At 39.0% G+C, this 18,785-nt stretch overlaps 1 protein-coding gene across 2 annotated transcripts; it reads left to right on the top strand.

Moving 5' to 3' along the window:
- The first annotated feature begins 9,021 nt into the window (after positions 1–9,021).
- Positions 9,022–12,695, top strand: LOC115752363. 2 transcript variants are annotated; one of them, XM_030690513.2, is made up of 6 exons: positions 9,022–10,305; positions 10,448–10,662; positions 11,038–11,260; positions 11,424–11,509; positions 11,732–11,823; positions 11,953–12,695. In XM_030690513.2, the coding sequence occupies exons 1-6, from the start codon at positions 10,216–10,218 to the stop codon at positions 12,192–12,194; spliced, it is 948 nt and encodes a 315-aa protein (XP_030546373.1). In that variant the 5' UTR covers positions 9,022–10,215; the 3' UTR covers positions 12,195–12,695. The 2 variants fall into 2 exon arrangements, with proteins under 2 accessions (XP_030546373.1, XP_030546372.1); XM_030690512.2 differs by having other exon boundaries at positions 9,029–10,305; positions 10,448–10,668.
- Positions 12,696–18,785: the final 6,090 nt, after the last annotated feature.

Here is an 18,785-nt window from a genome sequence, read left to right as displayed (position 1 = left end):
ACTGTCACCCGTGGCCGATCGCGGAGCCATCGACTAGGCCAACGACTACAGAGGAAGAAGGGAAGAAAAAAGAAAGAAAGAAAAAGTAAAAGAAAGAAAAAAAATGAAAAGTAAAATCAAAATAAAAAAGTTAGAATATTATTAAAAATTGCCACATCAGCGCCGGCCAAAGTTGGCCGAATGGACTTAATTAATACAAATGTAAAAGGTTTAGGACTCAATTGGCAAAAAAAAATTTGGCACAATTAAAATATGTTTAGGGTTTTTTTGTAATCTTTCCTAAACTTAGCTATGGTAACTTGTATGGTGCCCATTGAAATATCCAGTACATAGTATAAAAATTGAAATATCTTACTGCATTTGTTTTATTTGTGTTGCTGCTGCAATATTTGAGGACATACACATGCCGTTTTAATTGATTTTTTTTTTGGCACAAAAAGTTGGTACTTCCAAAATTTGAAAAATAAAAGCATTTTGAAGTCTTCTTGCATATCTGGTCGACTTCAAATCACAATACTTTTGAAACTCAGATTCTCAAGTATTCTCTTTTATTTAGAAAATAAACTTTCACAAAAGTCTAATGAAAAATAAAGAGGTTTAATGGAATTAATTAGATTAGATGTTAAATAACATAAGTGTTAATAACTTAGTAAATAAGCATGACTAAATAGTGCGTGCAAGGCATTGTTTCAAGTTCATATAGAGATAGAACAATTGAAAAGTACGTTTCACTATTGTTAGAAATGCATTATTTTTGTTTGGGGGGGGATTTTTAGTAAATAATATTCTTTCAAATTCATATAAAGATCAACTATGATTAAGTAGATTGACTCGTATTACCGAAAGGGAAGAGGTTCAAATGATTTTCGTGCAATGAAAATTTAACAATAGCCGATGGTATTCCCTTTTTTTTATTATTACGAAGAAACATCTTGGTAAATCATAAATAATTTGAATTAATGTGCTGGAAATAACCGTGACTGACAAAAGAGAAAAAATCACAAAAAAAATCATGAACTATAGCTATCGTGACACATTTACCTTAAAATTTTTTGTAAACAAAAAATCGTGAACTTATACATGTGAGATACATTTACCTTCCGTCAAGATTCCATTAATGAGCACCATTAAATTTTTGTCTACGTAGATGACGGAACGAAATCAGTATTGACATGGTGCCACCCTGACTTAAGTGAAATAAAAACGATGTTGTTTTGGCTGGAATATCATCCGATGGAATTTTGACGAAGGGCAAATGTATCGTATGGATACAAGTTTGGGGTTTTCGATGTCGTGAGAAAAAGTTTAGGGTGAACATGCCAGAGCGGACATAGTTTGGGATTCTTTTAATGTCTCAAATAAAATCTCAAAATAAATAGATGACGGTGTACATAATTTGGGATTTTCGATGCCTTTTTTTTTCTCGTAACAAAAAGAGGACATGTGGTTAAATGGACCTTCTCGTGGATGATTTGGTACCCTTCGGTGTATGGAAAAAAAGGAGGAAAGAAAAGCACCGACTTCTATGATTCATGGGCCACCAAATGATGTCACATGTAATATGCTCTGAATTGACTTGGTTGCCCCAAATTCCCCCCAAAAAAGGAAATCTCAGATGGCACCCGAAAAAAAGCAGCGACGATCAAGAACCTACCAAGAACCGTTCGAATATTTTCTTGGCCAACAAAATGTCAGCAACTCGACCATGTCAACTTTTTCTGCGTGGGACCAAGAAACTAGAACATTTAAGTGGAGGTCAAGAGCTCAACGCCATAAAGATTGAAGGATGGTTTTCCAATTGAAGTAATGATGAAAGGCATGGAGTGGCTCCAATGGGGAAAAAAAAAAATCAAAAAGCATGGAGCTTTAAGTACCAAAATCTATGTGGTTAGAGACTTGTACTAGAGGAGGGGAGGCTATAGGAAAAATGGATCTTGCAATGCCCTAATTCTGAGGTTTAAAGAACACGAAGTACAAAAATGTTTTCAAAGGAGTTTTATATATTCAAGAGTGAAACTTACTAAATATGAACACCGGGAGTTCCTATCATATAGTGTCGGGACGACACAGTAGAAAGCTCAATATCTTTATTTGGGAGAGATCGCTAAGGAAGAGCACGAATGGTTAGACTTACTTTCCCTAAAAAACGAAGTCAATAAGTCATGGATCAATTATGGTATATTAACTGCTCCATTTTACACCACATCTCCAATATAGGACTTCTTTCGTATAACACTCTCGCATGTGCACCTAAAAAAACCACCCTCTCTCTAAGCTATATGTGTCAGGTCTGCTCCCTCTTAATTCGGATGTCTTTGTGCACCAACATTATCGCAACTCAAATCTCCACATTGGTCTAGCCTGGTTATGCACAAACACATCTACCTCGACTCCTCCTCTATGGCCTCGACACCAAGCTTATCAAGAACAATTATCTGCCACCTTTATCGGGAACCACATTTTAGATTCCTTTCCTTGAGGTATTTACTAGGCATTGATGACACGTTGGGCTTGACCCATCCAAATTGTCAGCTCCGATACGATTTATTAGGCCAACGCAATAAAAGCTTAATACCTTCACCCGAGAGAAATCGTAGAGGAAAAACCCAAGTCCAAATCTATTAACGTATTCAATTGAACTTATCGTTACTCAAAAGTTTAATTCAAAAAGTTAAGGATTAATTATGGTATTAATTTTTCCACTTTACATCACATCCCTGATGTTGAAATGGGAAACAACTGAATCCGTACCTCACATTTCCCCCAACGCCCACTTACATACCTCTGCCACATTCACATCGATTATCGTAGTGCCCCCATTTAGAAAAAAATGTCATTTAATTCAAAATGTCCGTTCCCAAATCCTAAATTCTCGTCCGATCCAAAGCATTCAAAACCCACTACAAACCAAAACACCAAAACCCTAATTAAGCAAGATGCTAAAATGACGTTGCAAGAAGATATATTCTTGTTTTTTTTTTTTTTTAATCTGGGGGTTTTGCTTAAAGATATGTGAATGATATTTACAAAAGATTAAGGTATTTTGGTGATAAAAAGTTGAGGTGGGTGTATTTGATATTCTGCCAAATATAATATACTGCATTCAAGATTTATTTTGGGTTGGCAGGCCAATAGAAAAGAGAGCTCTTTAGAGTTGGAGGTCAAGAAGGGAGACATGATGAGGTGTGGTTCTACCGGAGAAGTTACGAAAAGTGGGAAGAATATCAGAGTCGAGAATTGACTGGTTCGTGAACTTGCCCTCCATTGCTTTGTGCTTGGTCAGATCACATGCCATATGCAATGCACGTCCGGCTCTTCCTGCTCTACACGAACAAGTAAACCCCCCAAAAAGCTAAAAAAACAACAGAAAGAAAGAAAGAAAGGAGGAGGAACAAGAAGTTTGAGGACAAAGAAAGACTGTACACACATTCTTACCGTATGCGGTTGGAAGTTGGACCCCGACAACCATTGTAACTTACCTGCTCAAGCAATTGGATTCGGTCTCTTTTCCTTTTCATCATTTTTTTTTTTTCATTTTTGGGCAAGAGCCATGTCTAGGGTCTTTAGCTTTGGACATCTTCTGATATATCATCAAAGAAAGGATGTTAACCTATCAAGTCTTATAATTCTTGTTGGGAGAATTACCAAAAAACCCCTAAACTTATTGCAATCGTTGGGCTTAGCGGTCGGCTAGAAGGAAGAACAAGAAAAGAGAAAGAAAAGAAAAGAAAAAATAGAAAAATAAAATAAAAATAAATAAAAATAACACAATCCCAAAAATACAAAAATTTTATTAAAAATTGATCACGTTAGTGCCAGTAGCATCATAATAGCATCGGCCGGCCAAGTGGACTGAATTGACACAAATACAAAAGGTTTATGACTGAACTAGCAAAAAAAAGGTTTATGACTGAATGACATAATTGCAATAGATTTACAACTCTTTTAGTAACTTTCCCATGTCACGTCCTTTGATTAGCATTCAAACCCCGATGGATCCCCATATAGTCACCCAAAGATGTACCCTTTCGGTAAGGGCTAGCAACAACCTGCCTAAGTCTTCCTCGGTTGCGCTCAAGGATTCCGAAAATCTAGAGAATTGCGAAATTAAAAGTTGATCTTTTCCGCGCAATGTCGAAAGCATATGCTGTCTCAAAACCTTGTGTGTCCCCTCATTGTGAAAACGAATCCAACCTGCTACTGTTATTCATTCAAACGAAGGGTCGCTCTAAACTATTCGATCATTCGAACCATAGTTGATTTATTTCCTCAATGTAGGTAGAGAACTAATCACATAATTCCATTGAAGAGTGCCCGAGCAAAAGTAAAAATGGGACCTTCACTTATCGAACCTGCCACAATATGAACACAATCAGCAATCAGCATGTACTTGAATTGATTCCTCAGATGGTCCAAAAAAAGGACTGAGAAACAGTCATGTCTACTATGTCACCATAAGTAAACAAAACCTCAAACCATTTTCATGACCATATGTACATTTAGGGCAACGAATCGGGTTCCTGTGACGGGATCGGGTATGATGATTTGAGAGTACAATTAAACATCCATCGTCGTCTATCCAAGGTTAGCATTACTAAAAAGCATTAGTCCACAGATAATTTGTTTATTCACTCAAGCTTATTCATTGGATGGAAATGTACATAGAGGATGAGAGTTGGCTCTCCAACCAGAAGCAGTTGAACATGCGCGTCCAACTTTGAAGACGCGAAGAGACCACTCTTCTGGCTTCTACCTCCGCTCCACCAACTGCTATCTGTGCGAGAGCCTGCTGATTGAGCATCTACTTTAAATGCGCAGAATAGAGAGACCTCCCCGCTCACTTCCCTTTCCCAGCATTCTAGTATCAGTCCCTTTTCAATCTGTTCACACTCGTGACTCATCTTCCACCTAATGCTGGGTTCTCCTCTTAGACCCTTCGCCCACGGAATGAGACGGCGACGTACGGAAAAATCCGCTGTCCAATAAACACGTGAACGGCACACGATTGGCTGGTTTCGGGGAAACTCAGCCAAGTCGGAAGGTCCAAACGCAAATAGAGCAGAAGATACGTATCGGCGAAGTATTTACCCTTCTCTGCGTTTTGATTTGATAAGCATGGTTATGGGGTTTTGGAGATTATCTGCTGAGTGATCGCGGTCATGAGGTTGGAGAGTTTGTTCATAAGGTGAGAGCAAACATGATAAACATTTCAGTGCAGATGGACCCTCCATGGATGTGAGGTATACTTGGAGGGTTGTTGGTTGGTCTCTAGGGTTTCGTTTTCTTCTGTAACAATTTATTTTCTTTCTTTATACAATACTTTGGACATAATCTCGTGGGTTTTGAGAGGGACCAAGGATGTAAAATATAATCTATAATATGAAAATAGGAGGCCACTAATAAATGGTGGACCACGTACGTGACAGATACAGCATTCCCATTCCAGCACCGGAACCATCACTTTCATCCCCATCCCACCACAAAATCTCCTCTAGCCTAATTGATATGTGTCTCCCTGTGTATATATAATCAGTTTCCGACAAATTTATCCTTTGTTAGTTTTCGCTAAAGTTTACCGTCAAATTACTAAACTAGATGACATGTAACAGTTGGAGGGTGCTCCAATTTTGAATTTTTACCATCTATTTGTCATATATGTACCAGTTTTGAATTTTTTGTGATATTAACACAATTTAACGGAAACTAACGGATGATAAGTTTATCACACGTGCACTAGTTTGAGGTTTTTGTTGATAAAAAAATTAATTTGGGATAAATTTATCACAAATGTATTAGTTTATGAGTTTTTTGTGATCAAAAAATTAATTTGGTATAAATTTATTATAGATATACCGGTTTGTAATTTTTTGTTATATTAATCCTAAGTTTTATGTGTTGGATGCCTAAAATTAGGAGGAGGGCAAAGCAAGTTGCGGGACTTTCTTAACGCCGTTCGGGCAAATCTTGCTTTATCGATGCTACTAAAGATTTTGATTAGATGCAATGCCATGTTCGGGAGGGACCAAGAAAGAAAGATGCTTCGTGAGTTGGCTCCGATTGAATTTTTCCCATTTTGTACTTTGTACTCGATTCGGCAGTGTCCAACAAAAACTTTTTTTTTTTTTTTTTTGGTTGAAGATTGGCAATATATTGTTGTTTAGTAAAGCCATTACTTTTAGTTTTTTTGGGTATGGGGTTATATCCGGGCACAATATTTGGCATACTCTCACATGGTAGACCGACTTTGTTTACATCTTTCTTTCTTTTTGTCCTGATCCAAGACAAGTCATTACAGAATTCATCTAATTAGTCAAAATTTCCGCACACCTTAGCTTGTTAAGCCATAATTGTCAATCAAAATCGTAATTTATAACTCGGAATCATGATTGGTTTCCAAAACCCTTTTCACGATGCATGTGTGTGGAAGTCATAAAAATAGGATCCTTCGTTTGATAATTGGTATGTGATAGAGCTGTAAATCTTTGTATCAGCACGCTATATAACGGCCTCAAGGTTTTTGAGTAAATGTAATTTTGACAGGCTACATTAACGAAGTTGAATTGAACTTTTACCCCGCTCCCATCACAACTTAGACCCTTCAAACGGGTCCGTTAGGTCGGATTTGGATTGGGTCATAAATGATCTGATCCAAATGGACTCATTTAATCTGTATATGACACATTTATTGTGGTATAAATTTAGTGTCTCATACCCGACGTAATCTATATTCGTGAAACACTTTCCTATTTAATCCAATACAGTAAAACTCATGCCCAAATTAGGTGTGAATGCGAAATAAATGAGCGCGAGACAGAATGAGGTCGAGAGAGAACGAAGAGAGAGAGTCATATAGGGCTTAAGAAATATGTTTATAATTCATTTTGACAGGTCTATCACGCCCAAATATTAAATTTTATCCGGTGAGTGGTGGATTCTACGCTGCCGTCTTGATCCTTGCACATTAGCACCACCGACAAATCAAACTTTACAACTAGAAGCCTCAAGCACAAGAGATTAGAAAAACAATTAGCAAGTTGATTAGCCAAAGAAAGCATTGGAGGGGTATTTTCTAACCCCCATATTATAACGAAATACCAGAAAGTTTACATAATTGGATGTGGTTTGGGGGGGGCATCTTTGTCTCCTTAACAAAACCCTAATGACCACTCAACATCGACAGTCTCAAAAGCCAGTTTTGGGGGGGGCGGGCGGGTGGGGGAGGGGCAAAAGCCAAATAGTCAAAGCAACGAAGGTCCACCAACCTTTATACGTTATCCCCAGTTTCTTTCTTTCCTTCCTTCCCTTCCCTTACTTTTCGAATTTGTTGCGCTTTTTCATTTTTTTTTTTTTTTTGGGAATTTTGATGAAATGATTATCATATTCGCTTTCGAACCGAGTCAAAATCCAAAAATATCACAATCTTTTCTGCCCATCCCTCCTTTACCCACTCACGTTCTGGAATCTGGTGCCACTGCCATATCCCCCGTCCTTTGCATCAGACTAGGAAGGAACTCGTCAAATCCTCCAAACTGTCCCGCATGTTGTCATCTTTAACGTATTAGCCTGATCCTTGAAATGGGCAAATGTGTGGTTAGTGTTTGGAAATAGAAGACAAAATTCCTATTGAGCATATACGTGAACCATAAGATTTTTTTGTTAAAAAGAATAATCACGTAGCACTAGTGCTCATTTTCTTCTCTTTTTTTGCAAAAAAATATTTGTCAGGAAAACATAATTCATCATTTTTTAGAGTTTGGATCGCTTAGAAAAATGAGAGGCACGGGCCGACCTCATGCGGGACTCCATGAACTCGATCGCACCATATCCCGGCGAGCTCGAGGTCGCCGAATCCTAACGAGGTCCGCCCTCGCCTCCACCTCGCCAAATCTTGGCAAGGTGAAGCTTGCTCGAGGTCGGCGAGATTGAGCCTCACCGGGATCCGGTGAGGCTCCATGAGCTCAAGCTCGACCGCGTCATTTCCTGGTGACCACCTTGAGCTCGCCGGATACTAGCGAGGTCCGCCTTCGCATGTGTCCCGTTGAGGGCTCACGCCGAGGGTTGGTGACTAGTGGAGGAAGAAGAAAAAAGGGAAAAGAAAAAGAAATTAAAAAAATTCAAATTCCGTTTTTAATAAAATTAAAGAAATTGTCCATGTCGGTGTAGCCGTGTCGTGTAGAGCGGCCAGCATCAATGTAAGCAATTTTCGATCAAATGAGATTTTCCTTACCAAATGACAGAAAATATTTTTTAGTTGATTTTCAAGTCACATCCACACATCGGACAATGGCTTCCTGAAAAATATTTTCCAAAAATGTCACGGAAAATGTGATTTGAAAAATTCTATTTTGAAAATGATTACTTTATCGCTTGAAATAACTAAAAAATGAAAAATACTATCATCATTGATAACAATTTATATTTTCGTGGATAATGAAAATATTTTCCGTTGATTTATTTTTGTAAGTGACACAAACAATAAAAAAATAAGTGATTTGAAAAATGTTTTCCTAAAAGTGACATCGTCTCAAAATAATTAGTCAATAAAAAATATTTTTATTATCGATAATAATTTATGTCTAGACATCTTTATTATATAAATGATTAGCTTTAAAAAAAATATATTTTTTGAAATTATTTAATTTTCACGAAATGAACAGGGCTCGTGGCAAGTCGCTATCCATGCCGTCCCACTTGTTTAATCTTTATTAACAGTCTACCACGCGATTGGACAATTGCCCATTCAAGGGTTAGACGATAGGGCACAGAATCGGTGAAGTTTCAATCTTCAAGCAAGCAACAACTGTATCAGATTCTTACAAATGACAAGAACGGGATAAACTTGTGAATCTCTTGCTTTCCACCATGCCAGACAACGTTGTCCATCTTTCAATCTTTCTAGTTGCTGGTCGAGGAGCCCATCCACGAAACAGAGGAAACGAAGATTAAAAAAAAAATAAAAAAATTGAAGGCCAGGAAATCTGATTCGCTACGCGGAAATTCGGATTTTAAGTTAATCATCACCAACCTTAATTTAAAAACCCAAGATTCAAACATCGCATGCTCCTTTCCGCTCAAGCCATAGACCAAGTCCGTCAATCTCTCTCTCTCTCTCTCTCTCTCTAAAGTAAGAGAAAGCTTTCATTTACGTATCGTTCGAAGGTCAGACTGTTGACGAGCGCGACGGATGAGTCCCCGCAAATAAAAGGAGACAAATTGATGTTCTGATGCCTTGATTTCTGTTGGGTTCGTGAGAATCTTTCCGACCTCTGCATTTCTCTCATCGCGGTTCATTCCAGAACCCAAAAGGGCTCTGCTTTTGTTTTGGGTGCTTTAGTTGGATATTCTTGCCACCATTTCTCCTTCGTTCCAGCCTCTCGAGATTTTCTTTTCATAGCGAAAAAGAGAAAAAAGGAAGTCGAATCGTTTCCCGTTCCTTTCCGTTCGAGCCTTTGTCTCTATACGAACGCCATTAAATAACAAACCACCGACGTTTCCCGCAGAAAACTTGGGTTTCAGTTGAAACAGCGGGAGGGGGCCAAAAAAAAAAAAAAGCAGAGAATTTTCTCCTTCCTCTTGAAACTTTCTCTGGTTTTCCGACCCTTTTCGTCCTCTGCCTCCTCTCTCCAGTCTCCACAACTGGCGTGAATTTTGGGGCCTCTTGTTTTTGGGTTTTGATTTAAAGTGAAGGTTCTGAGTCTTCTGACGTCGAATCGTCACGACTGTAGAAACAGGGTGCTTGTTTCTTCAGTGTTGATCAAAAGGAGAACGCTTTGAGTTTTCTTTAAGGTTAGTGAAATAGCAGAGAGAGAGAGAGAGAGAGAGAAAGAGAGGGGAGAACAATCACTTCCTTGTAACAGTTGCGTTTCGCAATCCCTTGGATCGTTGTTTCGGTTTTTTTTCTCCCCTTCGTTTTTCCATTTTTTGTTTTTTTTTTGGTTTTTCGTCGTCGAATTGCCAACGAAGAAGAGAAGAATCTTAGTGTCCTAAAAAATAGCTGTCCGAAAGAGTCAAAAAATAGTATTTACTCGTCAAGCCCGTCTTTTTGGGCCGATCATTTTGTGTTTTTAGAGGGAAAAATTAGTATCCCGATAATCTCTCCCTCCCCTTCCCAAATTCTCCCTCTGTTTTTCCTCTGTTTCTCTCCATTTTCTGGGTTTGGAGAGAGAAGTTGATTTCAAGAAAAACCTCTCTCTCTCTCTCTCTCTCTCTCAAATTATGGTCGTTGGCAAGGACTTGATGCAATCGAATCTGGATTGCTTCCTCCGATGCATAACGCCAGTCGTGCAATCCCAATCCCTACCCAAGGTGTGTTTCCCGGTTTGCTGCATTTTTCGTTTTATGTTTGATGAGTTCTTCTTCTTCTTCTTCTGTATTTTTCATTTCATTTCAATGTTCATCATTTTTATACCATCTCGTGATTGATGTGAAACTATTGGTTGTTGTTTAGACTGAGATTAGGAACCTTAATCGTTTGTGGCACCCCTGGGAGAGGGAAAAGATAGAGTATTTCACATTGAGTGATCTCTGGCGTTGTTACGATGAATGGAGCGCCTACGGGGCCGGTGTTCCGATCGTCATGAGCGGTGGAGAGACCTTAGTTCAGTACTATGTGCCCTATCTCTCGGCTATACAGATCTTCACCAGCAGTTCCTACGTGAACAGGTTCAGGTGATTTCCAACTCTTTCCTTTTACCCTTTTGTTGCAGCTCAAGTTGTGGCTTTTTTAAGAACTCGGAAAGATTTTAGAATTCTGCGGTGACTTTCAGTTGATTTTGATTAATTTGTGCCTGCCATTTTCGCTGTGGTTGAGATGGATACAAAACTTCAGGTTGATGAAAAAAAACCCTTCATTTTAGGTATTGATCAGTGTAGCAGAGGAGTTTCGGCTCGATTAGCATCTGTTCCTTTTACCAGATTTTGTAGAAGTAGCTCGCCAAGCATTTATCTTCTCCCTCTAAAACTGCTTCAAGCGCTTACTCGAGATGTTCACCAATTGAAAACTTCTTAATTTAATTAATGGGGATTGGTAAGTTTCAGGGAGGAGGCTGATTCCAGGGATTGTGAGACGAGGGACTCGTTCAGCGACTCCTGCAGCGAAGAGAGCGAGAGCGAGAAACTATCGAGGACGGATGGATGTTCGTCCGAAGAAGGTGGGTTCGATCAAGACACGCTATGGCATCTGAATGACAGATTGGGCTACCTCTATTTCCAATACTTTGAAAGATCGGCTCCTTATGCTAGGGTCCCTTTGATGGATAAGGTGACTTCAGAGACTCATGCCTTTCTCGATCCGGCCTCTAGTTATAGCTTTCGGATGTCTGTACTTAGACCCAAATACATGTGATGACTTTTCTAATTATTGGATCATGCAGATCTTGACATGTTCGGTTAGCATATGATGTGTTCTTTCGTTTGGTTTCCAGATAAATGGACTCGCCAAAAAGTATCCTGGTTTGATGTCTTTAAGGAGTGTAGATCTTTCTCCTGCCAGCTGGATGTCAGTGGCTTGGTTAGTCTCTCTCTCTCTCTCTCTCTCTCTCTCTCTATCTATTACTTGTCCTAGAACTAGAATATAGTGTAGAATCCAATTGTTTCCATAAATCTAGCCTGATCTGAGCTTTAACCAGATTCTATATGATCATAATTGGTGAATAAATTGATAAAGCACATGAAAATGTGCTTATATCTGCAACTTTTGAATATGAATGGAACTTTGATTTTGATTATGCAGGTACCCAATCTATCATATTCCCATGGGAAGGACCATAAAGGACTTGTCCACATGCTTCCTCACATACCACACCCTTTCCTCTTCATTCCAAGGTACTCAAGTAGTCGTCTTTCTTCTCCACTTTTCTCTCATATTCTCTTTGCCTTTCATCCTTTTCGCTGTTCATGTTCCTTTGAATGTTTACCGAAATGTACTCCACGCGTGTCTGTGTCATTCATAAGATATGGACCTCGAGGACGACGTCGATTGTGCTCAGAGGAAGCGAAAGGAAGGGGAAGGCATCGGCCTCCCTCCATTTGGGCTGGCCACTTACAAGATGCAGGGCAATGTGTGGGTCTCGGGCAAGAGTGGCCGGGACCAGGAGAGGCTGATGTCGCTGTTGAGCGTGGCAGATTCGTGGCTGAAGCAGCTCAGGGTCCAGCACCACGACTTCGACTACTTCATGGGGATTCGGCGTGGCTAAAGCATCAACTTGCATGAAAACGTACACTCCGGAATAGATGCAGAATTGACCCGTGGAAAAGAGGAAGAGATAAAACAGAGGACCCTTTTTCGGGGATCCGGCGTGTTAGGTTAACCACGATCTCAAGATGAGCCGTGTTCGAGGAAGGCGAATTCAGCTGCCCAAACCTATGTGAGACATGAACGCGATGTTTGTTGAGTTTGAGGGTTGTGTTTGGTTTTTCGGTTTCTAACCGCTGTGGAGTATCTTAGTAGTTTGTAGGCTTGAGTTCCGGTGATGCAGAGTGGGTTTGGATCTGAGAAAATAGGAAAAAAAAGTAGGAGAAAAGAAGAGGACGACTTTGATTTGTGAATTGTGTAGCTCTTCTGTACTGGTGGGATGGATCTGACTATGACTCTCACAGGATCATGAGCGTAGTGGATAGTCTGTTGCTTTCTGGCATTTGTTGTAAAGAGGAAAAGCGGGGGTAAAACAATGAAAATCAGGGTATAGTTTCGCGAATTATCCGTGTCGTTTGTAACTTTTTTCCATTTCCGCCGCGAATCATCGAACTTTTGCGTGCCGTTCTCGTCTCCTAATTCTTAACTAAATAAAGAAAGATTCGATTTCGAAGATATCGATTTTTTAATGCCATTCACGAGTTAAAATCTTCAGGTTCCTCATGTCTAATACATGTTCGATCGAAGTGCATCCAATTATCTTTTTGGTTGATCCGACGCACCTCATAATGGAATCGCCGGGGAAAGACAAGGATACCTTATGACTTTGGATCTATGCAAAGATCGAATGTGACGTTGGGTCAACTTTTCAATGAATTTCCAAAGTGGTCATTTTCGTAGTGGGATGCTTTCTCAAAGGATTGGGATTGGAAAACTTGTTTTTAATTTCTAGGCGGGTTGCAAATTGCGCTTTAAATTTCTAGGAGTCATCTCCTAGATATTGGCATGGCTAAAGGCAAGGTCTAAGACTGCGGTCCACAGGCATAGATCTAGGGTAAAATGCCGGGTTTGGTCGGCCGTGTTAGTTGGCCAGATGAGTCTCTATAGGATAGAACATGACCCATTTCTCGCATTGTCACGAGCCAGTTCAAAGACTATCCGATAATTTGGTGGACACGGAATAGGTTTTGAAGAGAAAAAAACGAAGTGGGCTAGCTTGGCCAGCATCGCATAGCGAGCGATGACCACAGCCACAGCCATTGCGGCGACAATCGCGCTTGACTACCATTGTGGCAGTGGTTGAGACGGCAAGATAACGATATTCCATCCTTTTATCTTTAGACTCGTCATTTTCTGTCCTCGATTATTATATCTATATCTGGATAAATCTTGGCATATTCAATCCGGATTTTCTCCGAACCATAAATTAGATTACTCATATTCTATGCTAAAAAGGAGATTATTACATATGAAAGTAGAAAATGTTCAAAGTCGATTAGGGAAATTCTAGAAAAGCATGAAATTGGAAGTTCCATCCCATTACATTAGGTTTGCCATTCATAATCATTGCTTGGTTTAGTGCCCAACTAGGCAGTCTGGCCATTGTGGATAAGCACTTGATTTATTATACATGAATTATACTACTGGCCAAGAGAAGAGTAGCTTTCCGCAATGAACTAGTCAAGTTGATTTTTTAAATGGCACTAACCAAAATCAGGGCAGACCGAACTATCTTGACCTTATGTGATTGGGTGTGTACTCTTGGATAGACTCACTAAATGATTTAGATCTCCAATGGCATAATTCGTGGGGTCCATTGCGTTGGTGCCTAATGATATCATATCAAGTCCTAGGATGCATTTGTTCGGACTACTTGAACTAGGGCCAGAATAGCTGGTTCGGACCGTTGGATCGAAAAAAAGGAAAAACCCTAAACGAGTTTGGAGCCGAATCAAATTTTCTATTTAAACACCAAAATCAAACCAATCCATGTGTAACTCAATGAAATGTATTAGTATGACACAATTCGATGGTCCGAAAGGTTCAATCTAAACTTGAACAAGATTGAATCCAATCGAATTTGTCGGTTTGGCCTAATTTAGAGTAGGAAAATTATTATGCTCTTTTATTGCTTAGTGTTTTGCTTTTATCTTTTGGGAATAGTTGTTCATCAAAGTCAAAGTATACTTAAGAGTGCGGACACGGCTGGGAGAGGAGAAGGTTGACAATCGAACATTCATGAGATGAGTCCATTGCGGTTGGAAAAGACGTTCAACTTCTTTGTCCTTGCTAATAAGTGATCTGATGCGATCTGATTGAACAACGAGGTATCTGACATCAGAATGGAGGAAATTACCAAACAAGTCTCAAACCTTTTCGATTTTTATTATTTAATTCTAAAGCTTATTTTGATCGAAAATCACCGATATAGACACCGACCGTCCTACATGACATGATTAGAGCTGATATGAATAATTCTTAATAGCTTTTTTTGGATTTTTTTTTCTATTTTTTTTTTGTTTCTTTTCCATACATTTTTCTTGGACTAACGCCGACATCACGAGCACTAGGTGAGAGCTTTGCAGCCCCATTGCCACCGGGTATATTGTCAAAAAAATTGTCTACGTTAGCGCCGGCTGTATCACGTGGGATGTTTGGCATTCATATATGGATGGATTTATCGATTGAATTAATAAATACAATTGTTAATATTGTGATAACAACACTTTATCAAAGACAAGAACAAATTGTTGAAAGATTTAGTACAATGATTTTTAGGTCATTCAGACTTTCATTATGCCTACGATTCTACAACCCTGGACTCTATACTATCTTAACTTTTCAAAAAATTACCAAAAAAATTTTAAATTTGTTGTAATTGTGCTAATTCAGTCCTAAACTCTTTTTTTGCCAATTGAGTTCTAATTTTTTTTTTTTGTATTTGTGTCAATTCACTCCATCTAGCTAGTTTTAACTGGAAATAGCTAACATGGACGCCGGCTTTCCTACATGGTGCAGATAATTTTTAACAATTTTTTTAGTATTCTTTTAGTTAATTAATTATTACTTTTTTCCCTTTGTTTTCTGTTCATTCTCTTTCTCTTTCTTTTCTTCCCTTCTTTCTCTAGCCTAATATAATTCGACCGATTGTAATAGGTTTAGATTTCTCCTTCTTCTTCTTCTTCTTCTTTTATAATTGAAGGAGAAATCTCTAAGTGGTTGTCCTCAACCTAAGAAATTAAATTTGAAGTAGGACCATATGTATGCACATGGAAACACAAAAGCCAAACATTAACTTCAATGGCGCACGTGGAGAGGGTCGGGCATTGACTTTGAAGACCCGTTTTCGGGAGTGCAATCATTCGTGTAATCCACTTCCAAGAAGTCCCAACGGTGGAAACCCTCGATCCCCTCCTCGATCTTATCCGAACCTTAAAAATGCCACAACAACGATGTCATCTCAAAAGTCGCAACGCCCACTAACTAAAATTTTCATCGACAAACCCACTTCGGGCAAGTGCGTGCGCATTGCATGGTGTTAGAAAATCTCTTGGGGACGTTAATTTGATGGGTTTTCTTTTGCCCGGTGGAGGAAGATAATAAGCTAAGGGGTGTTTTTAACTTTCAGTCCCCGAGAGGGAAGAATGGGCAGGCCTGGACAAACGGCTCTTTGCTTCGATCCAACCCGAGCCCATCCATCTTGGCCCGCCCAAGCCGATCGATTTAATGCAAGAGAGCTTTCACGTTTTCATAAACCATGAGACGTGTTTGGACAAGGATTTTTAATTGTGGCATGGAGTCCAGCCAGCCTAAGCCCAGCTATTCATCGCGTCCGCCCGAGATCTCCTCAGCTCTGTATTTATATCCGTGGATGGTCTTGGGATCGGACCGGCCAGTCCGATTTGATTCCTAGGTAGTCCAATGCCAATGGAACCGTTGAATTATTAGTAGTGTTGAGCAACACAATTTTTAATTTTAATATATTAATTGAAGTTTGCTTTATATTGAAGAAATAATATATAAATAAAAAAAATCGGTCCTTTTCGGGTGATTTGGTTTCCCTTAAAACTGGATCGAAAATCACTGGTTCCAATTTTATGGAACCAAGAATAGGATCAACGAAATGTTAGGATGCATGTGTGAGTTATGTCAAAGAAGTCCGACCTCGGAGAATTGGTGTAGTATTAAGCAATTAATATATCATGATTGGCCCATAATATATTAACTTAAGTCTTTGAGCTAAAGTGAGTTCAACTCGATATGTTGACGGGTTCGGATTTTGGCCCCCTCTCTTAGCAATCTCTCCATCCGAAGGTATTCAGACTTTGGCTCTTTCTCAGATTTTGGCCCCCTCTTTCACTCCTAATTACACGTGCGTTGGACCCTTCCTTCTCTAGGGCGAGATAATCAAATGAGTTACCGGGTCATTGTCCGATGTTTCGCTGCATTTAACCCTACATACACATGACGTCGAGTACGATTTCTTGACCGACTAAGCGGGGACGAACCTAGTCAATACCTAATGGATAGGGTCTGAGGGAAAAATCTGAAGAAAGAAGAAAGTTGTACAAGATATGTACCATTTGAAATCCGCTGTACTTTGGGTAAAGCATATTTCAACGTCCCGTAGTCCGGGGGTGGAAAAAGGGGCTTCGAACATTCATATTAATCGTAGGAAATGTCTTCTTTGGATGCTTAATTACGATTGAGGCCGAGAATAACTTTCGGTTCCAATCGTCGGGAGGCAATTTTGACAATTCGATTCGTCCACCGAATAGGATTGAAAATTTGGCAGTTTGGTCCGGTTTGAATTGAATTCTTTTCCTAACCGGACCGAACCTCTAAACCGAACTGTCTTTCTAAATTTTCACTTAAAACATTCGTTGTTGCCTTTTCTGGTTTTTGTCAAAACCACGCCTCTTCCTTTTTCTTCTCTTAGTTTTTACTGGCTTGAGGCCTTGACCAATTCGAGATGACAGAATCAAACACTGGATGAGAACCAAAAGTACTTACCGTTCGTTTGTTTGAGAAAAAAACTATTTTTAGAAAATTATTTTCCGACTTCTCAGTATTTCGATGACCGAAACTAATCAATTCATGATAAACCTTTCTCCAATGGATTGAAAATAATGAGTTTAGATTATGAAAAAATGAATGTACCTTCTCGCAATAAGGAAATCACTTTCCCTGAATCCCCAAACAAACAAAAAATAACTGGAGAATTATCAAAAAAGCCTTAAACGTATGGCAATTATGTCAATTCAATCTTAAACTTTTTTTTTTGTTAATGCAGTCTTAAACCTTTTGCATTTGTGCCAATTCAGTCCACTTGCTCGACCGTGCTAATGTGGCATCGCTAGCGCCGCCATGAATTTTTTTAAATGATATTCTAATTTTTTTTTGAATTTTTTCATCATTTTTTCTTTTTTTTCTTTAGTTTTTTTTTTTTCGATACTAGGTGATGGCCGTGACGACCTCGCTCACCCATTGTCAGCAAGGGTGTCGCAGCCCTAAGGGTTGGGGGGAAAAGAAATTTAGAGAAAAGAAAAAAGAAATAAAATTCATAAAAAATTTTAATATATAAAAAAGTCCACGTTAGCATCGGTAGTGCCACGTTAGAACCGGCCGACCAAGTGGACTAAATTGGTACAAATGCAAAAGATTTACTAAATTGACAAAACAAAAGGTTTATGACTAAATTGACACAATTGTAATAGTTTTATAACTTTTTTGGTAATTCTTTTTTGAAAATTAACTATTTTTCCGAAAATCAACTATTTTCCTTAAAAGTGATTTCTATGAAATTTATTTTTTTCTTTATTGTGAAGCTTTCAATGAAACAAACTATATAAAAACAAAAAGGAAAAAATGGTGAACTCGGTTCGATTCGGTTCGGTTCCTTTGCAACCTGAACTAAACCGAAATATTGAGTTCGGTTTCGATTTTTTGTTTCTTTGGATCTTTAGTTACTTCAATTCAGTTTGATCTTCCTTCAAAATCAGATCAAACTCAGCCGAGTTCGCTCCTAACTACTATTATTTGGGTGGAAACATTCGACTAAAATCATGCGGACCGGTGCATGGGTGGGACCAAGTACCACTCGCAAATGTGTAAAGAGTTCGGCCGTAACCAAAAATGGGCCTGGAGAATGGGCTTTGTTAAAAAAGCCCACGTAGGTCGTCACAGAAACAATCCAATAAAATTTCTTTTGATGATGTCTTCAATAGTCGGCTTATCCGAAAGTAATTTTGTGATCAACTGCTATCTATTTTATACACTTCTCTCCCGATCTAGAGCTAGATCTAAATTTGGATGCTCTTCTATCCCAATTTAAGAGATCGATCTGGGATTCATAAGATGTTTTATGTGTTCTTTCAATCTTTAGGTGTTGTTATGGTTTCTATAAGGTGATAGTGTTGGGGATGCCGAACTTAGGCGCGCATCGCCTTTTGGCAAAACCGTAGTTACTGGGGAGGAATTTCCTTGGCATGTGCTCATCACTAATGATAATGCGAGGTTCGGTAATTGGCCGCCATATGAATTTCGATGCTACAATAGATCCATCTCGAGGGGAATGGGTTAGTCTTTGCAAGCAATACCAAATTGATTCACTTTTTAGATTTTCTTGTTTTACTTGCCTTGTCGGATTCGG

This window comes from Rhodamnia argentea, chromosome 10 (genome assembly GCF_020921035.1).
Source record: "Rhodamnia argentea isolate NSW1041297 chromosome 10, ASM2092103v1, whole genome shotgun sequence".
NCBI classification, from domain to species: Eukaryota; Viridiplantae; Streptophyta; class Magnoliopsida; order Myrtales; family Myrtaceae; genus Rhodamnia; species Rhodamnia argentea.
This window is presented reverse-complemented; position numbering and strand designations above follow the sequence as displayed.

Excerpts from the sequence above, each read along its gene's own strand:
- LOC115752363 (XM_030690512.2), top strand. The coding sequence starts at position 10,216 with ATGGTCGTTGGCAAGGACTTGATGCAATCGAATCTGGATTGCTTCCTC. Across the intron at positions 11,510-11,731 it reads AGCTGGATGTCAGTGGCTTG|GTACCCAATCTATCATATTC; the intron begins GTTAGTCTCTCT and ends TTGATTATGCAG. Across the intron at positions 11,824-11,952 it reads CCTTTCCTCTTCATTCCAAG|ATATGGACCTCGAGGACGAC; the intron begins GTACTCAAGTAG and ends GTCATTCATAAG.